Source organism: Aquarana catesbeiana, linkage group LG03, assembly GCF_042186555.1.
Source record: "Aquarana catesbeiana isolate 2022-GZ linkage group LG03, ASM4218655v1, whole genome shotgun sequence".
Classification (NCBI taxonomy): Eukaryota; Metazoa; Chordata; class Amphibia; order Anura; family Ranidae; genus Aquarana; species Aquarana catesbeiana.
In genome coordinates, this window is record NC_133326.1 from 548997080 (window position 1) to 549024333 (window position 27254).

The 27254-nt window shown below is 43.3% G+C and overlaps 1 protein-coding gene across 1 annotated transcript in view; it reads left to right on the forward strand.

The window, feature by feature from the left end:
* The window catches only part of DCP1B (decapping mRNA 1B), a 44960-nt gene extending 17929 nt beyond the window's left edge, over window positions 1-27031 (forward strand). Inside the window, exons 4-9 of the mRNA XM_073621586.1 lie at window positions 11119-11185; window positions 13229-13361; window positions 15325-15456; window positions 20475-21239; window positions 22825-23070; window positions 24466-27031. Of these exons, the coding sequence (XP_073477687.1) occupies window positions 11119-11185; window positions 13229-13361; window positions 15325-15456; window positions 20475-21239; window positions 22825-23070; window positions 24466-24549 (1427 nt within the window). The 3' untranslated portion in view covers window positions 24550-27031. The remainder of the gene's footprint in view (window positions 1-11118; window positions 11186-13228; window positions 13362-15324; window positions 15457-20474; window positions 21240-22824; window positions 23071-24465) is intronic.
* The last annotated feature ends 223 nt before the right edge of the window (window positions 27032-27254 follow it).

Below are 27254 nucleotides of genomic sequence, written 5' to 3' on the forward strand. Positions count from 1 at the left end.
TCACTAGTGCAGATTTGCAGAAGCTGCAGGTCTGTTTGATGCAGTGCCAAGCAAATGCTTCCCTGAAAACACTGCACTCTGCATAGCTCATCCCAGAACCCTGCACTCTGTGCGTAGCTCATCCCAGAACCCTGCACTCTGTACGTAGCTCATCTCAGAACGCTGTACACAGCTCATCCCAGAACCCTGCGCCCTGCACACAGCTCATCCCAAATGTGCTGGGGTTGGTATGTACCCCAGAGACTCTCTCTTGCTTGAGAACAATAATAAAAGCATATTTCATAGCAAGGAAGCTTGAGTTTTGTTTAATGACGCCCCTTAAGCTGCCCCTACTGTCAAGTGTTTGACCGTGCCCACGGCGCTCTTTGCAAGGTTACTTCATTCCTCAAGTGTCCCTCATTCTGAACTTCAAAAGTTGGGAGGTATTCTATTAGTCTCTAGATGTGATGATTGCATTCATTTTTTATTCTTATCTTTAATCTTCTTCCTTTTTTTTTTTTTTTTCTGGCCTTTTTTTTTTTTTTTTTTTCCCTCTTCCTTTTCATCTATTTATCCTGCTAGTAACACACTTGCTGCCATAGGGCGACAACACCTAATCATTGAATTGCATGTATGCAGGAGCAGAGTTGTTCCATAGACCCCCCCAATCATTAAGGGGAGTTGTTCACAGAAGAGAACTTGAATTGTGCGTGCTGCAGAATTGTTCCTTCCAGAACAGATTCTCTGCTTGTTTAGTCTATATATTTTGGAACTTTGTGCATATCAGATCAGGTATATGCATTATACAGACCACGCCATTTTTTTTTTTTTTCTATAGATGCACAATTTATATTAGCTCTTTAAAACAAATAAAACAAAGGACCTGACTAAGCAGAATATCGCTTAAAGGGGCCACATTTTTACACTGAGGGACTCCTATTTCAAAACCACCTAATACTCCTTGTTGATTTTATTATAACACCTTCAAGCATTAAATGTAATAGTGTTTTTTTTTTTTTTTTTTTTTTTAATCTGTGGTTAAGGGGACAGAAAGCATTATTTTTCTAAAATACTTATGATCACTGTTGGGAAACCCAGGCTTTAAGAACTATGGAGATGTTTGGGGCCTCAATCAGGACGTCGGAGAAGTAGTAAGGGCCACGCGTGGCCAAGAAAACCCCAGTTTAATATGCCTGGGTCATATAATACCATCATAAAGTTTCAGTCTTACCTCCTGGAGCTACGTGGACATAGTCCAGCTCCATCTCAGACACTACGTTGCCTTTACAGAACACGCTGGGCCGTGGAGCCATGTCCTTGGGCATAGGCCGGTAGGAATCCGTGCCATGGCGGATGAGGGAGTGAAACATCTTGGATCTTCTTTCTGCCCACTGCAGTTCATACAAATAAACCCCAAGATCTCGTCTCGATTGAAGAGCAGAGATGCTTCTTGCGCTCAGTAGGATTTGGCAAGAGCCCCCATGCCTCCGATATTGAGCCCGCTGAGTTGTCTTCAATCTCCTTCTCTAGATTTGTAGCTTCCTCTGCCCCCTGCACAGCTCCAGTCCTGTCTAGTGGAGTTTTACTGATTGTGACTTGCAGGGAGATTGACTTTGTCTGGCTGTCACTCAGCCACTTCACAGCGTCACATATGCTCCTGTATTCTGTCTCCATCACCAGTAGCACCGATAGAAGCTCTCATGTTGGAGAGAGAAGAGTTTGATAGCGGTGTCCTACAGGGCAAAGACCACTGGCCTAGCCCAATCAGATTGGCTCTTGGCATAGCAAATGTGGATATCTTACCAGGTGTTTTGGTCACTATATGTGTCACCCTTATCTCTATGACAGGGGGGGGGGGCAAAAATACAACAGTGTTACAGTCATAAAGTGGCAAACTAGTTAAAATATTTAATATGTAAATGGGGAATGCAACTGTTTAACAATATTTGATCTTTACTCTCCTACTTGAAAACTAGCCTTTAAAAGGCTTCACCAGGTGAAAAAAGTCTGAAAAGAGAAAACAAATGCAGCCACATCTAACCTTTTTAATGTATTGTTTGTTTTGTCTATTTTGGATCCCATCTCCAGCCGCGTGTGTGTGTCTTTTGTTTGTGTGGGTTTTTTTTGTTTTTTTAATAATGGGGACTATTAGTAGACTTAGGCCCCATTCACACTTGCTTATGGAGCCAACTACAGTTTTCTGTGGGAGAATCCGTGGGTTTTCCTGCAAATAACTAAGTGCAGGAAACCCAGTTTAAAGCAGTGGAAGGCTGACAGTGCCCTCAGCCATTCGCGGCCATTCACATGTAATTGAACAAGCAGCAGATGATCAGCCTCCCGTTGCTTTGAATAGGGCTTCCTACTCGCAGCTAACCCCATTTGAGAAAATTGTAGTCCGCTAAGTGTGGATGGGGCATTTAAAGTGGTTGTAAACCCTCAGACATGAAATATCAGCAAAGCATATCCCTCTATAGTGTGTGCTTCTCTCAATCCAGAGCCCTAAGTATAATTTCTGTCCACTTCTTTGTTCCTCTGCTGTCATCATGAGTGCTTTTTGACACATTTTCCTGACCCCAAGAGAAAAATGGTGACAGGGGAGGGAACTCCAGCTGATTGACAGCCTCAACACTGACCCTGTGGGTTGTGTGAAAAGGGGGGGGGGGGGTCCCTTCCCCTCCAGCTTTCAGAGCTCTCCTCACTGATATATAACTTCAGCTCTCTGCTCCCTGTTTATCAAAGCTGAGAGATCTTGTGTAAATTCTGCACTTTGAATGGTTGTAGGGGAAATCCAGATGTAGATCGGGTACAATTAATATAGAAGGATTTGTTTGATCTGTGTATCACCTGAGGCCAGTCACTTCACTGGGTATATGTAAGGGTTTACAACCACTTTAAAGTGGTTGTAAACTTAATGTGGAGTTCCACCCACTTTTACAACTCTTCAGCATCCCTCACTAAACTGTGCACTGTAAACGAATTTGGATATATATATTTTTTTTCTCAGCACCTACTGTATATCTGCTGTATTCATTTTTCACTTTCTCCTCCCTGGCCGTGGCCCATCGCATCATTTCCTGTTTGCAATGCCTTCTGGGAAGAGGCGACAACTTCCTCTGACACTGCCGTTGCTATGGAAACCTATTACACTGCTTGTGCTGCACTGAGCATGTGCAAGATCTGCAAGGATGAGTTCCAGGAAGAAATACAGTCTGGCTTCAGATGCCCACACTTAAGATGGCCACGGCCTGCTGCAACAAAACAGACCTTAGTTTACAGACTAACTTTACTAGAATACATTAAGCTTGTGTATTATAGGGGTATTTTTATTTAAAAAGTATAATTTCGGCCGGAACACCACTTTAAATCTTTTACTTGTACCTATGGGTAAGCCTCATTATAGGCTTACCTATAGGTACTGTAAATATCTCCTAAACATGCATCGTTTAGGAGAAATTTACTATATATCTATCTCTATCCGATGACCTCATCGGCGCATGTGCTCTGAGGGGACGGCCACACGGGCTGTTCCTTCAGAAACCTGTGCCGTAAATGGCGGCTCTCCCGCGCATGCTCAGGAGTGACGTAATTGCCGCTCCAGCCAGTCACACAGCCGGAGTCCACGGACCCGGAAGGAAGACGGGTGAAGATGGCAGCGGCCTCCAGCGATGACATTGCATCATTGGAATGCTTCCTTTTCAGGTAAGTAGCACATTGTGGCTTTACCTTGCAGGTCTGGGAAAAATAAAAGGCAGCAATGGTTTACAACTGCTTTAAAGCTGAACTACAGCGTTTTCTTTAGTCCTGCACAGTTGTTCAGGCTCTTCTCCGCCCTGTACTAAAATTGTTTATTCTGATTTCGATGCACACTGTGAGCTTCTCATAATATGCATTAGAAGCTGCAGCAAGTCAGATAGTCTGCTTCATTTTTTTTTTTTTTTTTTGGCTTGGGGATGTTCAGCATCATCCGGCCTTTTTTATTAGTTTTTAATTCTTTCAGTCATAGAGGCTTTGCTTCAGATATGAATTTTATTTAGGGCAGTCTGCATGCAAGTGAATCCTGTCCAGTGATGCCCACTCCTCCAGACTGAATATACACCCATCAGGTTTTTTTCATTTCAATATGTTTTATTGGAAAAAAGACAAGGGTACAATTTGTCATGACATATATAGATGTTACAGTGCCATATATAGTAACAGTACAGTGTTTATTTTATATTGGACCTTTTCATAGCAACTAATAGCCTGATCAAGGCATTTTTAATATTTGTGAAATTCCTCCCAAGAGCCAGCCTAGTGCTTGTTTCAGAACTGAGGACTAATGTAAGTTATACTGAGACAGGGTGCTGTGATGGTTTCAGGAAACTATGTACAGCACCATGCTGGCCCCTCACAGCAGCCATGATCTGCCTGCATTGCATAGAGAAGCACAGATTGAGGACATCATTGTATCTAAAATAAGATCTGTAATAAAAACTGATTTTTATTTAAAAATGTTGTGTTCATGAAGGGAGAGGAAGAACTCATGGAAAGTAAAATATAGGCACCTTCAGCTATAAATTGGAGACATTTCCCTGCACTTTCTGTCTGTATCAGAAATGAAGAGTGTTAGCATAACAAGCAATGAAAAATAATGTTATAATATGTTCTAACCCCGCTGTAGTAAAAATGTGTTTTTGTTTTGTCTTTGCCTGTGTCCTCGTTTTGTGAGATTTCCATGACTTCTTGTCCCAACAGGAAGGGAGTAGAAATCCCCCAGTAGACGCACAGACAACAATAATAATGTTTAGAAGTCCTAACACTTCCACACTCCATTTAAAACAAAATATATGTTTTGGCTGGAGATGGACAGTCGGGTCCTAAAACTGGTCCTGCTAGTGTAGGCAATACGGATTGTCTGCAGAAGCTTGTGATATTGGCCCTCGAGTTCAAGGGATCCTGTCGTGTGAAAATCCTAGAGGCTGCCATTGCTGAATTCTTTTCTAAATGCTAGTTCCCTGGATGTCATGCTTTATGTATTGGCTTCAATACTTTCTAGGTCACTGACCCAGAACAAGCATAGAGAGGAGGAATTCAGTCGCTGATTTGTCAGTGTGCTTGTTCTGCGTCTGTGGCTCAAAAGTACTTACAAGGACATTTTTATCTTCTTTATGCAGGTCTAAGTTAGAGTGCCTCTGTTTTCTAAGTTCCAAGTCCTAGTGCCCCCAAAGTACATTTCTGCACATGAGAGCGGCCTACCCAGGGCGCAGTCCCATTCATCCATTCCAAATAACCCTGTGAAATTAGATTTCCTTTTAGGATTTGGTACTGTCCACCACCCTATTCTACAGGTCTGGTATGCTATGAGTCCTGAGTGCAGAAAAGGGTCTAGCTTTCTGTCTTGCAGTAATTATATGTATTTAAAACTACAATTATCTAGGAAAGTTACTGAGGCTTGCTTCCTTAGGTGCCCATTCTCAGCATTCTGGAAAAAAAAAACGTTTATGTTTCTGTGGTTCTCGGTGGCCAGCAGTTAATACATCTGTTTTTTCACACTTGTTATCCGGCGCAAATGGAATTCTTCCTTCAGTGACTGGGCTGTGAGCTCTTTCCAAACGCCTGGTTCCCTGAGTGTGGCAGAAATGAAACAGCTATATTTTTGTCTGGCTTGGCACAGGGTCAGGGGTGCAGATCTGATATAAAGTGGCCCAGGAGAGGATGTTGAAAACATTTGAGGAGTTATCGTTGTTCAGCTGAGAACTGCTACAAAGGCACATGTCATGTGCTCATAACTCCTATTCCGCAAATGCTCTAGGTAACATGGTGGGGCCTTTTTGTGCCACTATGACTTTGTATTGGTAGCCATAGTCTATGCTCAGGGTTTAAATTTGATGTAAATTATTTTAGACAATCTTAAACTTTGTTAATGTAACTTCAAATTTTTTTTTTTTTTTTTTTTTTTTTTTCCAAATCTGCAGATTTCATGAAAATAAACCCTGGTAGCCCTGCCATGAATATCCTTTTTCAGGCATGTCCTGTTAGAAGGTGACAATGCTCTTGCCTCTGTCTCCTGATCTGTACAGACCACTTCTGGTCCCTGTATTTACAGATAGCTGTATAAATAATTAAAAATGATTATATATATATATATATATATATATATATATATATATATATATATATATATATATATATATATATATATAAAATTATGTGTGTGTGTATATATAATTATATATTTTTTTTTTTTTTTTTAAGGCTAACGAAAATCTAAACCGATTTTATTAAAATCTCATATCAGCTATATAGGCAGGCAGCTGATCGGGTCAGGAGAGCAATTGATCCTTGCTACACTCTTCCTGGGGTGGTGGCATTCATAGGACTGGGATGTTATTGTCTATTGATATCCGCAAAGCTTTCGATTTGCTCTCATGGTCCTTCTTCTTTCGAACGCTGGCTAGATGGAATTTCGGTCCTACGTTCTTGGCCTCGATGCACTCGTTTATACAGCTCATCCTCGGCTCAGATACTTTTGCAGGGCCATAGGTCTGACCCGATCTCATCGGGCACCCGACAGGGATCCTCGCTTTCTCCAATATTATTTGTGGTAGCCTTTGAAACTTTAGCGATATCGATCTGCCACAACCCAGACGTTTTGGGAATAGAAAGTGGGGGGCGAAGAGTCATAAGTGTTCGTTTGTTTTTTTTATTAGCAGATGACCTTTTGTTCATCACAGTCTACCAATGAGTTTTACCTAGATTATTTATAATATTTTCGAACTCTGCCTATCCAAGTCCCTGTAGATGCCACGTGCCGCTTTCAATCTAAAATCCTCCATTACATCTGGGGTACCAAGGGTCCCAGAATAGCTCTGGCTACAATGTACGCGCCAAAAGACCTGGGTGGTCCGGGGTTGCCCAATTTGACGGGCAGCTTGGAGATGCCCCCTGCGGAGAGCTTCTATTTACAGCAAATTCAGCATTTTCTTAACTCATTACGACAAGACGGCTCTGACCCGGCAGTACGCACTGTGTCCAAAAACAGGTGCATGCAGGATGCGGCTCTCCAGGGGGGGGCGTCTATAATGATAACAGTTTTTTTCCCCCCCCTACTAGAGTGTCATATCAAGTGACGTGAGAGAGGGATCTGGACATAGCCCCTGAGGACTGGCGAGAATGGAGCTTGCTAATCCACAGAGGTATCCTCAATGTTGCCCTGATTTGAGGCAGGATACAAAGTACATGCCAAATGGTACTTGGTGCCGGAGCTCTAAGTACCAAAATGTATCTAGGAACCTCTGCCTTCTGCTTTAGGGGTTGTGGTTAGGTGGGCACAACAACGCACGTATGGTGGACGTGTCCCAAGGTTCAGCGCTTTGGGATGAGGGTTCACTCAGTTTATATTTTCGGTCACAATAGTTAACGCTAGTGTCGCCCTACTGAATAAGACAGTGGAAAATGTCCCTAGACATACCCAGATGTTAAAGTGATTGTAAAGTCTTGTGTGTGTGTGTGTGTGTGTGTGTGTGTGTGTATGTATCATCATGTTATACTTACCTGCTCTGTTGCAGAGCAGCCTGGATCTTCCTCTTCTCGGGTCCCTCTTCTGCGTGAAAACAAAGCCAAGCCGCTCTAGGTAAGAGCAATCCCATGCTTCAACCTCACGGTACAGGTCCAGTCCGCAGTCTGGATAGGAGCCACTGGAACAGGAAAAGGTTTGACCACACTCACAGGTTCGAAGCAAAACTGAAAACTTTATTGAAAATTAAAAATCATCAGACAACATCGTTGACATCAATGCAGACCTGGCAGAGATTAACGCGTTTCACAAATTGAAATTCGCTTGCTATGGGGGCACCCGAGCTAACTCGCAGCACTAGGCCAGCTAAGGCCACTGAAAGTACCGTAATACTAGATCAACCACAGGAAGGCCTAATAGGCACACATGCCTGGGGAGGGGGGCATAAATTGCCTCCAACTGACCTCCCCAACACACTGCCCTTGTCTGGCCAGCCCGTGCAAATGGTAAATACTGAGGGGGGGGGAGCGGCGACCCCTCTATCCACTTCTACGCCTCCCTGATTTCATTAACCCTGCGGATCCACTCCTCCTGGCCGGGCACGGAGGAAGCGTGCTGCCTCACTTGCTGAATGCAGCAAAACGCTTTTCTTATATTGGCTGATCGGCACTGGAGGAATGTGCAAGAGAAAATGAACCAGGGATAAAAGAATATCCAAGCCCAGGATATCCTTGATTTGGGACCGAATGTCAACCCAGAAGGGCCTAATTACAGGGCAATCCCACCACAAATGATGTAGCATGGCACGATTGCCACAGCCTCTCCAACAGTGCTCCGGAGTGAAAGGATAAATTCGGGCCAGGTCAGCAGGTACCTGGTACCAACAGGACAAAATCTTATAATTTGTTTCCAGAGTCTTAGGGTCAATAGAGCTGGAATGAATGAGCTGGTATAGGTGGGTCAACTGATCCGTGGTAAATTCAAGAATCAAGTCCCTCTCCCACGCCCCGTACATAGGCTTAGATTCAGGGGTAGTAAAACTGAGCAGTTGGTGCAGTTCGGCACCATATGTTGTACCGGATCCTCTGCTATAAAAATCCGCTCAAAAGGCTTGAGAGGGGACAAATCTCTGATAGAGTGGCCATGAACCTCAAAGAAGTGGTAAAGTTGCCTATACATCCAAAAATTTTGCTGGGACCCCCCCCCCCCCTGTCTAGCTTGCAGGGTCTCAAAAGGCCCGTTCCTCAAGAGCTTACCACAGCTGGCCCTTCCGCCATACACCCAGGGCCTGAAAAAGGACATAAGATAGGATTGATCTGGTCCCAAACCGCAAGGGCATGGGTCATCAGTGGGGAATCTGACAACCCCCTGTGCCCCCGAGACCACCACGGGACATAGGACAAGATTCTCCCTGCCATATATTTCTCCAGGGGGACCCAAAGCTTAGAGTAATTTGCTGTAGTTTCACCTTAACAATGTTGTGTATCTGTGATCACGCTGTTTTGCATACACACAATACACTAGGTGGCTAGTTGGATGGTTGCCTTGTAGAGGTCGTAAGTTCAAAAGTTATATCAGTATTTTTATTATTAGTTACTGTTCTGCCTTATATCTTAGTTAAAATATATTGGGGTCCTCATGGCAGTCCTAACCTGCGTGTTATGGTCTTCACTAATCCTTTATAAGCCCCACATTTGTATGTTTTTTATGTTACGTGCTTGGAGCGTGTGATGATTGTTTGCTGCTCTACCAAACAATCCTCTTCTTTTTTTTTTTTTTTTTCTTTGCTTTACTAAAAACAATTTATAAGCTCTTGGTTCACATTGATATTGATGCGATTTGACATGTTAAATCGGTGGCAATGGCACCGTCCTAATTGTTGCGGCGCTACATCCATTTAAAAAAACAGTTTCTGTACAACTTTTTGCGTTTTTGGGGTGCAATTTCCATTGACATTTGTGCAGAAACCCGCACAGATGTCTCTGAAATCGCCACCTAAATTGGGACTGACCTGTGGAAATGAAATGGTGAGAGTTTGCAGTGAGTGTGAACCAGGGCTAAAAACCACTGAAAGAAAATTTTCATATACAGTAAGCTTTACCCTGTTATAATTTCAAAGGTTGTTTTCAATCTTGTTAAATCTGCAATTTTTTTTTTTTTTTTTTTTTAAATAATCCCAGGTGATCCTGTCAGTAACAGCATACCCATTTCAAACTAAAAACACTAAGGCCTCATTCACACTTGCGAATGAGGCCGCAGGTAATCATTGCATGTGTGCAGCTGTGAATAGCCGTGGACTCAGTCAGGCTGCCATTGCGCTCAGTGGGGCTTCCCATGCGCTCCTGTTCTCATTAATCCCGGCTGAGTCTCCTGCTTGTAATCACACAAGACCCCATTCGCATGTGTAAATGAGGTGCTCTAACCAATGGCTTTTAATGTGCAGAAGCACAGTTGCGTGCAAGCTTCTTCTTCACTTGTTTTTTGTGCTTCATGTCAGATAGACTTGATAGGCAGTCCAAAATCAAACTGAAGGAGCTCACACAGCAGGCTGACAATGCTAATAATGGTGGGGCAGTGGCTTAGAGTTGCAACTATGTAATACAAGGATGGGTTCACCTTTAGTAACATGTTATATACAGGTGTAAGGTGTAACATGTTACTATGCTGCACCCCCCAAGACAGTAGGCAGGGGTTCCACTCCCCTCAACTGCAACAGCTGTGTGGGGCTCCAGGAATCTGAATGAATAAACTATTCCCATCTTCCAAAGCAGCACACAGCTTGTAATTCTCAATGGACTGCAAGAGCGCTGATGAGAACCCTTGTAGTCCATTCACTCTACCTGTAGCTTTGTAACTGAAAGCCCATACAGAGGTACTGGCATAAAGCTGGAGCGAGAGTGTGCCGGTGCCTGATGTTGCACCCGCGATCATTTGGATATCTGCAGGATCCTGATAATAAAAGATAATGCTTTTTTTTTTTTTTTTTTTTTTTTTCCTGCAAAAAAATGTGCATTTATTTTAAAAGGTGAACTTTATCCTTTAAGAAAGCTGTAAACGGTGAGGTGTGATTTTTGGGTTCACATTACTTTACTTTAAAATAACATGTAAATTCATAGCCAGGTAAACCACTATTCATATACCTGGCACCATCGCTAAGGATTTTGCCTCATTTTTAATTGTAAACCCCTGCAGTGACCTTTTTATTAGGCCTTATCCAAGGTCATCTGACTGCTAGGTCCCATCTTTTCCCCGCAACTTGAAGTGCTGGGGACAGAGAATGCAAAAGACACTTGATGGCTTCCACCAACATCACAGGTCGGGGAAAACGTCACTATTACAAGGATGAATGCCATCCCTTAAGAATTCCTGACTACTGCAGTCTGAAAAACATCCAAGATGGGAAGCCGCTGTCAATCACACTGGTGAGGACTGGGCTATGGGACAGGAAGAGCCACTGCCAATCAAATACTCTTACCCACCTAGTCGGGCTCCCAGCTATGTATGTCACCAGATCACCAGCAGTACTGGATGTGGTGGCTCCTGAAATGGCACACAATGTTTTACAGATTTATTGTGGAGAGACTAAAATGGGATGCTTTTTTGGTTTTACTGACTCTTTAACATGTTCTTTGTTTTCATTGCAGTTTGTATCTATGGGATTTGGTTCTATGACAAAGAAGAATGCCAACGAATAGCAGAGCTAATGAAAAAGTAAGAAAAGCACAGGGCTTTTTCATCTTTATCTTGGAAACAAATATAGAGAATATTTATAGAACTGCTCACTAGATTTTTGCATCCCTGAGACAAGCCGAGGTGATAATTTCCGGTCTGTTGAAACTGTTGTCAGTGGAACAGGAAATGAGGGAAAATCCCTCTAATGGTGTCCCAGATAGCAGTAAAACGCAACAGGGTTTCCACCTTTTTCCTGTTGAATCCAAAATGAGAAAAGTTTTTTGGCTGGACATACAGTGTACTTTAGGTTTTTCCATAGTTCCCAATTTTTTTTTTTTTTTTTTTTTTTTTTTCTTTTGAATATCTTGTATATTGTACCTTTATATTTGCACATTGCAAGTCCCATGCTAAGTTTAAGTTTTACAAACCAGACTAAAGCCAGGTCTAATGTCATGACATCACTGAGTTACCTTGCTGATCTTCATAAGGGATTAAGTGAGGAGGAATTAAATCCTGTGTCATTGTAATTTTGTTTGTGTCTCTATTGTTGAAAATTATCTTCATTACCTGTCTTAGTGACACCCAGGCATTGCTGTGAATGGACTTATTTTTTTTATGTCCATGTAGAGATTCCACAGGGGACTCAAGCCGTACTAGACAGGAAGTTTGAAGCGAGTCCTGTGCGTTATCTGAGCACTGCGGTGCAAATCAGATGCACATCTCATCAGTTTTGAACACTAATTTAATGAGAAAAAAAACAGCGTGGGGGTCCCCCCTCAATCCATACCAGACCCTTTGGGGGAATAAAATACCCATGCATCCGTCGCTGGCTTCCACTGTCTGCCCGCTCCGCCGGCTGACTGTTCTTAAATGGCTAAGGTGATGTTGCCAGGTGACCCCGCCCCCTTGTGACCTCATTGATTGACGCATGCTGGGTCAGTGATGGCACAGGGGCAGGTGAGGTCGCCGGGTGGCCCTGCCCCTTAGCTATTTAAAGTGGAGTTCCACCCACTTTTACAACTCTTCAGCATCTCTCACTAAACTGTGCACTGTAAACGAATTGGATATTTTTTTAATTTTTTTTCTCAGCACCTACTGTATTATCTGCTGTATTCATTTTTCACTTCCTCCTCCCTGGCCATGGCCCATCGCATCATTTCCTGTTTGCAATGCCTTCTGGGAAGGGGCGGCAACTTTCTCTGACACTGCCGTTGCTATGGAAATCTGACCTGAAACCTATTACACTGCTTGTGCTGCACTGAGCATGTGCGAGATCTGCAAGGATGAGATCCAGGAAGAAATACAGTCTGGCTTCAGATGCCCACACTTAAGATGGCCATGGCCTGCAGCAAGTTTATAAAATAAAAACTACTGCAATAAACTAACAAAACAGACCTTAGTTTACAGACTAACTTTGCTAGAATACATTAAGCTTGTGTATTATAGGGGTATTTTTATTTAAAAAGTATATTTTCGGCCGGAACACCACCTTAAGAACTGTCAGTCAGAGGAGCGGGCAGAAAGTGGGAGCCAGAAACGGGTGCGGCACAGTGTGTGTTTTTTAAAAAGAAAAAAAAAAAAAAGAGTTGTCAAATTTGTGTGGGGGAGGGTTTTTTGGTTTTATGGTACCTCATACTCATTCACATGGGTGGTGGTGGGGGGTGGGTAGGGATCTGATGGTCCCATTTGTGAAGGGGGGGGCTTCCAGATTCTGATAAGCCCCCCCCCCCCCTCCCAACAGCAACCAGGCCAGGATTATAGGGAAGTCTGTGTGTACCAGGCTGTAGAGACCTAGCAGGCCTGTATACTACAGACTGCCTGCAGAAAACAGGAGGGGGCGGAGATAAGACCAGTCACCCCGTACAAAGAGAGAGGGCAGTAGTGACCGGTCTTTATTACAGGAAGCTCCTGCACATTAGCAGAGTTTCACATTGGATTACTGCTCAGATCTGGAAGAAATAAGCAAAATGGGACTAAAATACAAGTATGAATACTCATGCCTTGTATTTAGACGATATTTATCCTGAACTTCAAAGGATTATCCCAGAAGAATCATGATAAATAATGTGTATTGTTTTTCAGTTTAACCCAACAGGAGCAGATGAAGGCACAACAAGCAGCCAACAGTGGGGCATCTCCCATGATTCTTTACTCTGATGGAAAGGAAGTGGACATCTTGCAGATGTTAAACAAGGCAAAAGATGAGTATGCAAAGGTGAGTGGTGTTAAAAATCTTTCTTGGGGGCCCTGTAATCTATTTTTCATGAAAGTATTTCTTATTCCTTTTCCCCACACTTCTGTTTGTTTGCAACAAGCAATGCACATTTGCTACAAAACCCATAACCTATAGTCCCTAGTCTCTCTTCCTACATACAATGGGACTGTGGAGAGCGAATGTAGCCACCCTCTACCAGGAAGTCAGGTCACAGTAGCAAAAATAAAAGTATTTTGGAGGAGTCTGCGAGCAATAGAAAGTACTTTTGAGTGAAGAATACATACTCGAATAGACTACTTTGGTTTAAAAAAAAAAAAAAAGTTTAGTCTCCTCATTTTAAGGACTGGAAGCTTCCTTAAAGTAAATTTTATGCTTTGCCAATGCAGTACAAAGCAACAGGTTAATTTCATTCAGACCCTGCAGATGCATATGCTTAACTTCCTTTCGCTCCCCGTCACTCTGTTCAGCCTCCGGGAATGAAGGAAACTCCTGTGTGAACCATTGGAAACAATCCTAATCAACGCTTTCACATGGAATGAGTCACATGCTCCTCACTATTCAGAAGTACCAGGTATTTCCATCAACAACCAAAATTGAACAGAGTGGCAGGGGAATGAATGGAAAGGTAATTATAGGCTGGGGTTTATGGGGGATTATAACAAACCCATTGCTTTGTACTGAATGGGCTAAGCACTGATTTGCTTTAAATCACTCCCGACAAGGCATTAGGCTGCTGCGCAGTAAAGCGTCTAGGAGATTTATTCTGAAGACCCTGGGCCAAGGTGGTTTTTGAACTTCCTTTACCTGGCTCATTGTTTTTAGCATTGTTTGAATTGGCTTCTCTAGAGAGCCCCTTTTTTTTTTTTATTATTTTTTTATTTTTTTATCCAGTTGAGCTTTCAATCATAATGAAAATGTGCTGGAAGTTGAAGCTGAAGTTTAATCTGCTTATATTTTGCCTTCCCTGGTTGCTCTTTTCCCACTGTTCCTCCTCAACATTCTAAAAAAAATGTTTTATTGCAACCTTTGTTGCATACATTATTTTAGATGCGGTGGCGAGCAGTAGGCTGGCTCTAGGGAGGAAATATGCCTTTATCTAGGTGCCCTCATGGGTGGATGTCAGTCTGGAGGATTGGGCGTTTGTAAGCAGGCTGCCTTTCCCTAGGTAGTGCCCACATTTGATATTGTACCTCCATGATTGAAATAACTGAAATCGAATAAATGAAAAGAAGTGTGCCAGGGTCATTCAGGCTGGGGAGAGAGGAGCTTAGAGGATGCTGGACATCCTGTAGGCAGGAAATAAGGTGGGGTGTAAGTGACTTGCTGCAGATTGTAATGCGCATTGTGAGAACCTCAGTGTGCAGCGAATGCAGAGTAAACTTTCTCAGTATAGCAGAACAATCAGTTTTATGTGGTTGTATACCCGCCAAAAAAAAAACAACCTGTAAGGCAAAGGCATAATGAGCTGGTATGCACCGCATACTAGCTCATTATGAAATACTTGTCTTAGAACGAAGCACCGGAATCACCTCCCGGTCACCGCTGAGGGAGCTGACATGTTCCCTCGGCCTTTCTTCCAGGTTCGCGGTCCCGGCCACTCACAGCTCACGTGACGTCATTCCTCTTTCCGGCAAGGAGCTCTGATTTTCCGGCCCCATCCGCCGGACCTTCAGAGCTCATGCACTGCTGACCTCAGCGGCTGCATGCAAGTTGAATATCTCCTAAATCGTACAGGTTTAGGAGATATTCATTCTACCTACAGGTAAGCCTTATTATATGCTTACCTGTAGGTAAAAATGTGAAAGCGGGGTATACAACTGCTTTAATAAAAATGCAAGGACATGTTTGACAACATCACAAATGAACAGTTATCACAAATAAATTTGTTATCAGTATTGGCGTTGCTTTTAGCACATGCTCGCTTCTGATTGACTATTTGCTTTCCATCTGTTCCCTATTGCAGTGCAAACCGAGTCCTGAGCCTAAGGCAATAACTAGTTCCTCAGCCATCCACAATAACCCCAACTTAATCAAACCCATTGCGGTGAAACCCACTGACTCGTCACAGCACGTGAACAGCACGCAACAAAGCAAGGTGATGTACAAATATGAACTGCCGTTTCTAGAACCTCCCGTCATGCCTTATGAGCTACTTAAATTTCTGATATGTGCTGAATTCATGAATGAAAGGAGTTGTAAAGGCAGAAGGTTTTTTATCTTCATGCATTCTATGCATGAAGATAAAAAGCCTTCTGTGTGTAGCAGCCACCTCAGCACCCCCTAATACTTACCTGAGGTCCCTCTCTATCCAGCGATGTCCATGAGTCCCTGCTGTCAATCAAAGTCAGTTAACCAATCAGGAGAGAGAGGGGGTGGGGCTGAACAGCAGCTTCATGTCTAAATGGACACACAAAGCTGCAGCTCGGTGCAGGTGCCCCCAAAGCAAGCTGCTTGCTGTGGGGGCATTTGACAGGAGGGAGGGGCCTAGAGCAGCGAAGTGGGACCCGAGAAGAGGAGGATCTGTGCTGCCCTGTGCAAAACCACTGCACAGAGCAGGTAAGTATAACGAGTTTGTAAAGTCTCTCATTAAAAAAAAAAAAAAAAATCACTTCTTCTAGTAGGGTCTGTAAGGATTAGTGTATCTTTGAATATGCTTTTTGCAGTTCATTATCTCTCATGTGCAGCAGAAGTGTTTGCTCTACCATGCTGACCTGTAATGTGCCCACATGCCAGCTAAAGAAAGTTCCTTAGTCCTGCACAAGAGAGGTGATGGTTTTATTGGAAACCGAGAGCAGGGTTTTTCTGAGGTATGTGCCAGCACCCACCATATCTTCCTCCTCATTAAAGGAACCACCCCTTCTGAAGTACCAGTGGGATTTTCTCTTGCTTTCCTCCTTGATAACCGATAAGAACTGGGGCTGAAGTTCCTTAAAGCTGAAGTTTAAACTGCTTCTAGTTTGCTTTCTCTGGTTCCCCCTCATCAACATGCTAATTCATTTTTAAAATAAGCAGGAGGTCATGGGGCTGGCACTGACGAGAGAGAGAGACCACACTGTGTCAGGGCTCAGCAGCCATGATATATTGTGGTCAGTTTACAAAGGGGGTGACATAGCCGGGCAGGATCGGCCAGGTTTTTTTTAGGTGATGGAAGGGGCCAAATTACACAGCACAAGCACTGTGCTGTATAACATGCTTTAAAGGCATAAGGCATCCACAACTCGTAATCCTGCTCAGAGGAGAGGACATAGCAGCCCTTCCTTACTGACTCGTGATCAATGACAAGGCCGTGATCATGCCCAAACACTGGCCAGTCAGCGATTATGCTGAATACTGATTTTTATTTTTTTTTTTATAGCAGAGACTTTGATTAGGGCTTTACATGACTGTATCTAAGAGGAGGCACAAGTGTGTGTGTGTGGTGTGTTTTTTTTTTTTTTTTTTATGGACTTTTATAATCTCAGGGTTGCAGTGTATTGATTCCAAAGTTTAAACCTGTTAGAGATAATGTAATGTACTGACTTTTCTTTCCATGTAATTTTGTACAGTATGTTGCTCCTCCTCTCCCCTCTATTCTCCTTGCCTAATGCACACTGGTAGGAATTTACTGAGATTGAAACGGATGTGCTTGGCAACCAATCAGCTTCTAGTTTTCATTTCCAAAGCCAAACTGAACAGTTTGAATATAGAAGCTGATTTGTTAATATGTACAGCTGCTCCTGGATTTTGTCCCCTCCAGTTTTAATAAATAAACTAACTAGCAAACAAACTAGCGCAGCATTACCCACTGCGTACCTGGCTGCCCCCCCCCCCCCCAACCTGCCACACATTTAACACTAGCAGCCCCATCCAGATGTACTGTCCCGGGAATGCACTAAAAGCTTCTCAACCCTTCACTGCCTCTGCACTCCCCACTCCTCCTCCCCAGATCCACTACACAGGCAGCTGCTGCCATCACACTGTAGGTCTGAGAGCACAACACAAGTGTGCTCTGCCTCATCTTACCTCCTAGAAGCTTCTTCAGTGATATGCCCCGATCACCGGCTGACTCCTCGGCTCATGTCGCATATTCCATCGGATCAGCCAGGATGAGCCACTCAAAAAACCGGAAGTGATTGGTGGGTCCGATAAAAGCTCCATGCCACAGACCCGCCAATCACTAACCACCACAGGACACATAATGCCAGAGTGGGAGTGTGGAGAGCGCAGAGCTTTGTGCTCCATGGGCAGTCTAAACGCCAGCCGATAGATTTGCTTGCCCGCAATCTCAAGATTGCAATGACATAATGCTTCCCATAGCACCTCTGTGTCCGGCGCCATCCCCCCCCCCCCCCCCCCCCCGCACACACTTAAAGGGACATTTAAAAAAAAACTTTATTTTATTTTTTAGATGAGTAACTTTGGGGGGAGTGACGCCCCTGCGCCACCTATGGACAGTTCGCCATTGGCCTTAAGGTTACATAACCAAACACACACCCCTTCAAACATTATATAGTTTCTGAAAGCAGACACACTCGAGAGTAAAATAATGGTAGCTCCAATTTTTTTATATTACACAATATTAGCGCAACGGTTTAAGAAACTCAAATTCTGTGAAAGTGCACTAAAGTTAATTTTAGGGTACACAAACAAAATAAATTACCCAATTGTTTGGTAAAACCTACAAGATGAGGTTGCGTTGGTTAAATGGATGACTAACATATCAAACCTTTAAAATTGCGTGCGCCCGTGAAATGGCTACATTCGGCTACGTCAGTATCCTATATCGTCCATAGGTGACAGTTTAATCGCCCCTATAGGGCATCAGTTTAGAGTTACCCAGGAGCTCTGATGCTAGAATTATTGCTTTCATGACACGTACGTTTATGTTCGTATAAGGGGGTAGGGGGGCCTCAAAAAATTTTTGGGATGGGATTTTAAGTGCTTGGGTGGTATTTTAATATTTTACAATTTTTGTTTTTTTTTTTTTCTTCTTGTTTTCCTCGTCAATTATGATGAATTTTTTTGGTGACCGGTTCTCTTTAAGTGCTGACGTCTCAGCTGTCCTCCAATGAATCTAATGCTGTGCAGATCACACTGCATTAGATTCTTCCCTAGCCATACAAGCTCGGGAAAGTGACACGGGGACCCAGAAGTGATGGTATAAAGTCACTTTCAGGTCAGTAAGAGGAAGAATAGCCCAGAAAAGGGATGTTCACTGGGCTGTCTCCCATCTACCCAGCAGCATCCGCCATGCTGGTCCCAGCCACACGGAGCCCAGGAAGCAGGGGAGCGGTGGCCATGGGCATTACTGAGTAATAGTGAAAGCAATTGGGCAACTGCAGAGCTGCCTGATAGCTTCCATCTGACAGCCATCAGTCGGTATGTCAGATATGCAGAGTGTGTGTGTATGTGTAAAACCGCTAGTGACATAGTTTTTATGTTCAACTATGAACAGAATATGTAGTCATTGACTTTGTGTGGACATGGAGAAACTGAGTACCATGAAAACAACCTTATTATGTACCATTAAAAATATATTAAACAACATTAAAAATTACTCTCCACATAGGGGTTTACAACAAGCTAAGATTCCCATTACAGTTCACATGTGGATTCTATGGGTTTCGAGAATCCTCCTTCAGGAGTACATGTGACAGAATCTGTACACTGGAACCCACTCCTAATCTTTACTAGAGTAATATCAGCCAGTGGGGTAGACTGGAATTCATAGTATGTGTAAGTTGCCCATAGAGGTGCAAATTAGTAAGCCAAGTTGAAGCCACTGGCTCTCTGTTGGAAAATACAGGTTCATTTAGTAGACAGCCAATGGTCTTGTACACATAATCTTAAAATAAAAGGTTCAACTTCACAATAGGGAACCATTCAGACCCAATGTGAGCAAGTCAACATAAAGACAGCATGGTAGGCACATACACTATATTGCCAAAAGTATTGGCCTTTACACGCACATGAGCTTTAATGGCATCCCAGTCTTGGTCCCTAGGGTTCAATATTGATTTGGCCCACCCTTTGCAGCTGTAACAGCTTCAACTCTTCTGGGAAGGCTGTCCACAAGGTTTAGGAGTGTGTGTATGAGAATGTTTGACCATTCTTCCAGAGCCATATTTGTGAGGTCAGGCAGTCTCTGCTCTAATTCATCCCAAAGGTGTTCTATCCAGTTGAGGTGCAGGCCAGTCAAGTTTCTCCACCCCAAACTCGCTAATCCATGTCTTTATGGACCTTGCTTTGTGCACTGGTGTGCAGTCATGTTGGAACAGGAAGGGGCCATCCCTAAACTGTTCCCACAAAATTGGGAGCATAAAATTGTCCAAAATGTCTTCATATGCTGACACCTTAAGAGTTCCCTTCTCTTGAACTAAGGGGCCATGCCCAATCCCTGAAAAACAACCCTACACCATAACCCCCCCCCAATCCACCAAATGATTTGGACCTGTGCACAAAACAAGGTCCATAAAGATATGGATGAGTGAGTTTGGGATGGAGGAACTTGACTGGCCTGCACGGAGTCCTGACCTCAACACAACAGAAAACCGTTGAGATGAATTAGAGCGGAGACTGCGAGCCAGACCTTCTCGTCCAACATCAGTGCCTGACCTCACAAATGCACTTCTGAAAGAATGGTCAAACATTCCCATAGGCACACTCCTAAACATTGTGGATAGCCTTCCCAGAAGAGTTTAGGCTGTTATAGCTGCAAAGGGTGGGTCAACTCAATATTGAACCCTTCGAGCGAAGACTGGGACGCCATTAAAGTTCATGTGCGTGTAAAGGAAGACATCCCAATGCGTTTGGCAATATAAGTAGAAACAAACTCTGTTCATATGAATCCAGCCTGTATAAATCCTGTATCCTAAATCCTTTATTTTAGAACCCATGTCAATGTTTTTTGTCACCAGAGCATAGGACATCTTTTTTGGTGACAGTGGTCTAGCAGCCAATTTCCCCACATTTTAAAGAGATTTCATGACAATTCCTGCTCCATCAAAAGCATAAAAAAAAAAAAAAAAAAAATTCTGTTTAGATGTACTTTATTCCATTCACATGTAAGGTTTTAGATTTTTGTTGTAAAACAACCAAAAAAAAGTATGTGATGATTTTGTGTTTCTTCCATAGTCTGGAGATCCGGGACCTCATCACCTGTCACTGACTGCACTGTTTGGAAAGGCAGAAAAGACCTTCATAGAGGGTCACGAACATAAAGACCCCTCCAAGGTCCGTCCGGCAGTGGTTCGCTCCTTGTCGTACGAAGAACCAGATCGATTATCTGAATGCAGAGAAAAGCAGCTGTGCCCCGCTATCCAGAAGCTGATGGTGCGTGGTGCTGACTTGATACCAGTTTCGGAGATCCCAGAGAACCAGCATAGCCAGATTGGAAGCTCCCATCCCCCTGGAGACGTCTTCAGCAGCCTCTTCCTGCCCATAGAAGAAGTCTCCCCTTTTCCTACTCAAAAGCCTGATGGTGGAGAAATCCTTCTGCACAAACTTGCCAGCACCCACTCCACAGTTCTCCACTCTGAACCAGGTCTGACCCCCTCAAAACATTATTACAGTGGTCCTATAACCAGTGCCACAACCAGCACCTCGGGGAAAAATACAGGCAGTGCCCCACATCACTTTTATGATGGTGCACAGCAGAGCCAAAAGACTCCATCAAATCTCTCTGCAATGCCGCTCTCCTCCCAGCTGCCGCCTTCACCCGGAACCATCTCTCCTCATGAGCTGCTGAAGAAACTGAACCTTGTGCGTCAGGACCAACAGTACCAGGTCAGCACCAAACCATCCCTGGCTGCCAAGTTCCCGCTAGTCTCTCAGCCAGCAATAAAACAGACCTGGGCAGAGAAGTTGCCGGTGGGAGAGAAGTCCAATACACTGCTTCAGGTAATACACTGCAGTGGGTTTTCTTGGTGATATCACTGTTTTGTTGTTTAATTAAATTTTTTTTGTTTTTAGAATTTGTAGAAACACAGTTTAGCTCTTGCCTATGTGAAGTCCGTTTCTTCTAATCAGCTGGCCAACACTTATGTCGTATGTTTTAATCTGTTGCTCCCAATATATTGGCAGATCTGTAGTCACCCACACACCCATTATTAAAAGTTTAAAGCTGTACCCATAACTAATACCTACATTTGCTAAAAAAATGGTAGTACTCCAATCTGCAGTCGCTTGACTCTCCGGGGGGGAGATTTACTAAAACTGGAGCAGCTCTGCATAGAAACCAATCATCTTCCAGGTATTATTGTCAGAGCTTCATGAACAAGCTGAAGTTAGAAACTGGTTGGCTACCATGCACAGCTGCTCCAGATTCTCCAGTTTTAGTAAATTAACCAGCCTCCCCCCATCTTCTGAATCTTCTTTTGGGTGTCCTCGCCACTACCTGGTTAACATGGACAATTCCAGTTGACTGTCTCAGAAGACAGCTGCAGAAAGAAGATGTTAAGCGGAAGAAACTGCTCCACTGCAGTGCTGGTTCCACCAGTCAGGACATCCAGGAGCGGTGATAGTGAGTGACATGCATGGCAAATTTAGGTGAGCTTACAAAAATATCAAAAGGTATCTCAGTAAAGCTGGCTATACACCAGTACATACCAAAAAATTAAAACCAGTGAACTCTTGCGCTACCATTAATAAATGTGTGCAAACCAATCGGTGAAAAAATAAAAACAAATCCGTTTAATCCGTATTATCAACATAATGTTTCTTGGATGCTCATAAAGTCCCACACCTCATTTGTACGGTAAAGTACGTCTAAATAAAACCACACATGCCATCTCTGTGCTCACCAAACTTTCACCTTCATACATCAGAAAATGCGTAATTGCCAGACCTCCTGTCTGCTACGGACCCTCCAGACATCGTTACAAATACTACTAATATAATTGAGTTATGGTGCCTTTAAGACTCCGGATCACTCATCCGATCATATGCATGTTAGGAAAAAGCATATAAAAACCTCCCATGGGGCAGTATTTTCATATGAACTGATTTTATTCAATAAAAATTACACTTGCAATGTACAAAGTTTAAAAATGCCCCAAAAGTACATGAAACTGGGACAAAACGATCTCTTACGTCACTTCTGGTCCACGACTGCCTCCGTCACACCCTATGTGTTACGTCATGAACACGTGTTCGTGTTTCTGAACTCCACAAAAAAAGTCATGGAATTAGACTTAACCTTTTTTTGGAACAACCTACTGAGTCAGCGGGAGCCAAGCTAACTGCACCCTGTCGCTGGATAGCGGCAGTGCACTTGTAAGGCCATCACTCTGCTCTCTCATTCTGAAAGGAAGCTTCTAGTATTCTACAGACAGACGCGGGCTTGATGTGTTGCCCTTCCTTCTCAGTCTTGCATTACAGGAGATTGTAAAAGAAAACTTGTAAATACAGAACTGAAATACACACGATGTTTACCTGTCAAAGGATTTTTAATTCTGAACAGCCAGTTTTGTGATTTCTTGTGTAGGTTATATCCCCACAGCGGATCCCAGCTACTGTGTCACCATCTGTCCTACTGTCTCCTTTGGTTTTCACAAATACAAGCACACAGAAGTCAGCCGATATGACAAAACCCACGCAGTCTGATAGCGATACGACCACAAATCTACTCCTTCCTCTGTCACTCACAGACACCCCCACTAACAGCGTCAGCAATCAGAACAGCGTATTGACCAAGAGCCAGCTCTGTGACACCCTTCTGCATCTTATCAAGGTGAGAGATCTTCAGCATACTCCTGTACGCTGTCTGCTTGTAACAGAAAGTTTGCATACTCACAAGAGAAGTGCGGGAATTAAAAATAACAATCATACTTGCCTAGAAGGCTGCAGCACTGATCCCAGCTGGCTGCAGCTGTTCCCTGCCTGCTCTACACCGAGAACTGAGTAATCAAAGACAGCTGATCACTCAGTTCTCGCTAGTCACCGCTTGGTGCTCTCCCCCTCTAGTGCTCACTGGAGCACCAGGCTCTGGAAGGGCCAGGAGTGGCTGACTCAGGCTTTCAACGGCACGCTGAGAGGTTGAGTCATCTGCCTGTCAGGCATCTGGGCAAATCCCAACATTATTGTCAGGATCCCTGCAGAGTCTGGACCAGCTCTGTGGCGTCAGCCAACAGCAGACTTTAGCCTGCTGTCGGCTGAATCTAAGAAGCAGGAGTGCGGAACTAAGTGTGACCCTCAGGACAAGTAAGGCCAAAAGAGCCTTGGCTCTAATTCTTCTTTTAACATCCAGAAAGTTGAATATCTATCTGCTTTCTGCTGAATTAATCTGATTATATTTGCCTTCCGGTAGGTTTGCAAAAAAAAAAAAAACCCTTCCAGTTTTCATTACATACCTAATTTTAAAGATAGTGATGTTATCAATGAGTCCCTGTATTCATCTATGCAATGCAGGCACACCATAGCTGGTGGGAATGGCCTGAAAACTTCCCAGCGCCCTGCCTCAGTACTTTCCTGAAGCTCCCTCAGCCCTAATGCAAGCAGTGGGATGGCCCTTGATCGGAGTTGTGCAGATATCAAAATGCGTTTTATATGATTGGTCAGTCTGTTAGAAGCTCACAGTGTGCAGTGTAATCAGAATAAGCATTTTCAGCACAGGAGAGGAGCCTGTACAACTGTACAAGACTAAAGGGAAGGCTGGAGTTCAATTCTTAATCCTGTGCAAAAATCCTCTATACAAAATACAGTACAGTGTACTGCGAAATATGTTAGAACTATATAAATGTATATAAATAATAGTGTGTGACTGTTGTGGGACATTAGAGTGTAAGCTCCTCTGGTGCAGAGACTAATGTGACTAGCTTAGTGTTTTCTGTACAGCACTACACAATGTCGGAGCTATATAAAAGTATAAGTGTGTGACTGTGGTGGGACATTGGTGTTTTCTCAAGTAATGTGACTGTCTCAGTGATCTTTGTAGAGCATAGTGGAATATGTCAGAGTTATATAAATGGTGTGCAACTCTAGTGGGACAATAGAGAGTAAGCTCCTCTGGTGCAGAGACTGATGTGAATGGCCCAGTGCACTCTGTACACTGCAGAATATGTCAGAGCTATAAATACTTGTAATAAAGTGGAATTTCTGTTTTACTGTCCCTTTTTTTTTTTTTCAGAACGATGAGAGCTTTTTGAACACCATCTACGAGGCGTACCTCTCGGTCTTGAACAGAAAGGGTGCTCCGACTGGGATGCTGTGAAGCCTTTTCATCGGTTCCCATATTGTGTATCGGGGTGGGCACTAGCCAGTGTGATTGGATGGTATTTCCATCTTTTCATCACTCTTTCATCACTCCATGATGGTGCACACATCTTCAATGTATTATGGCCGTAACAACATTGGAGATTGGACCAATATTTTAGTAAGTTAGACCAATAGGCCAATAATACTGTTCCCACTCTGTCTGGGAGGCGACGACTTTGCATAAAGAGATTTCAGGGAAATTCATTGTTTGAACTCAAAACAAATTTTTTTGAGAGAACACATGGAACTAAAAATGTTTTATCTATTTTTCTGCAGCTGTGATTAAATCGTACAGATGTTTTTAACCCTTTATCCACATCAGTAAGAGCAACAAGGATGTGCATGAACCAATTGCAGCTCATTTTAGTGTAAGTTGATTGGCTGCCAGATTATTTCTGATTGGTTGCTGTGAGCTGCTGCCTTGTTGAGTAGTCCTGTTTACCTGAGACATGGGGTCTGCTTAGGAAAATTTTGTGCACCTGCCACAACAGATTCTTAGGTTGGTCTTTCAAGATTATTCTGACAATGTAGTAAAAGCAGAGGACAGGAACTTGTTCAACCCAATGTGATTGAAGGACTTATTTAATTGTATAATCCACAATACAAAAATTGCAGCAGGTTTTAACTTGAGCTTTTGGGTGGGTGGGGCCTGACCAATTTGATAAGCTTTAACGGATAAGTGCACTTATGCTTTTTTGCCTCCTTCCCCTGACCTAACCTCACCCACCCTCCCCATCCACACATGCATCATTACCTCAATCTTACAGCTGCAGATCCGCTGTTTGTTTTCATCCAGTCTTGAAAGTCTTCACTGTCCTGGCTCTGAGTATTACGGCCCCATGGACGTATATGGGACTGTCTCTGATTGTCTCTGGCCTCCGGGCACTTCAATAGAAGTTTATGGGGCACTAGTGCGCACTTGTGGCCAAGGCAATGAAGACTTGCCCTGCTGGATGTAAACATGTAGCGGTACTGCAGCCATCAGATCACATTACGTATGCATCTGTGGAGGGGACGGGGCAAAAATAAAAAGAACTTTTGTTTTAAATTTTCTCTTTCAAGCTGAATCTGACAGTATTGGCTGCTTTAAGGGTGAGGAGAAGAGGGTTTTTTAGAAAAGGCTTGGCGATTTCTAAGCCTTTTTTAAGGTTTTCTAGTGAAAAACCTCCCAGAGGGGGATGTGTATTACAGTTCTCAGTACATTAACTTACAGTATGAAGAAATGGCACGGAGCCTTGTTCTGAGATGGACTGCTTTTCAGGGAGAGTGCTGCAAAATGCTGCAGCTGAGTAGGTATATCTGGAAGTGTTTTTCACTAGCAACAAGCCCATTTCACCATGGCTGATTTCAGATATGGCCATAAACATCACACAGCTCTTGGCTCTGGTAGAAGTTGAGCTGAGTGTTTATAAACCCCTCACCCCCAATACATTTTACTAAAAAAAAAAAAAATCTCCCCAATACACTTTTTTTTTTTTTTTCCCTGCAATTTTGTTTGCCGGTCCAAAAATGTAAGTCGTACTTGTACAGCATGAGGAATTCTTTTATTACATGAGTAATATATGCATGCTGCTCAGTCCTGGAGTACTGTGAGCTCAGTCTGTGATGATGCGCTTCTCAGGGGGGAATGTAAAAGAAAGACTTTGCTCTCAGGAAATGGTCAGAATGACAGTCTCATCCTGCCTGCAGAGGACTGCTGGCACTGAACAGAGGAGAAAGTCGGGGACAACGCTGAAACAGGGAGAGGTTGAAATTGGGGAACTTCTTCTTCCTGGCTTCTTCCAACTGTGGGCGTCTTCATTGGATGGTACCGGATTACATCACCACAGGAGTGCAGTCAACCCAGCACACAGGCGCTGTGTTGGAATGTAAATGGAGTTGAATTTGCACAGCTTAGTGTTCATTCCAAAGAAGGCTGTGAGCATGCAGGTAGGTTTATTTTATTGCAGAAGAGACATTGCATAAGTCTTCTGCAATAAAGAACCTGCTTGCTCACAGTTTTTTTTCTGCTTTAGGTTTGTAATGAAAGCAGGTTGATTAAATTGGCTACCAGTTACTTGTAGCCCTTTGTTGAATCCAGCACTGAGATCTTAGCAGTTGAGTACTTAACTCCCCTCATCTACCAGAGCAATCAAAAGTTGTCTCTTCTTTCACCAGTATCTTCTCCATTATGGAGAATTGAGGAAGTGAGACTTTTTATTATTTGTCTCAATGGAATGCCAACTTAAGAAAATTACCAGTGTTGTCCTACTTGTTGGATTTCATGAGAGGTAAAAGAAGTTGCTTTTTTTTGGTAGCGTGCCCTTTCAATGGAGGCAGATGTTATGCGTTTACATAAAGAGAATGCTAAAGTTGTATTTTTATAATGTCAAGAGTTATAAAACATATTTTTTCACAAGAATCCCAGTATAAGTATAGTACTTTTTTTTTTTTTTTTTTTATCGAATATCCCAGTCTTTGGCAACATGGCAGTGGTGTGTAGTTCAGACAGTGGCCTGCAGGTGCCACCATCTGCTCAATTTATCATTAGAGAGGCAGTGATGTGTAGGACTGACAGTGGCCTCCAGGTGGTGCCATCTGTTCAGTTTTTAGCTTTTCTGTAGCTTCTAGCAGTTGGGTCAACGGAAAGATAAAGCACTGATTCTATGATGTCACCTGAAC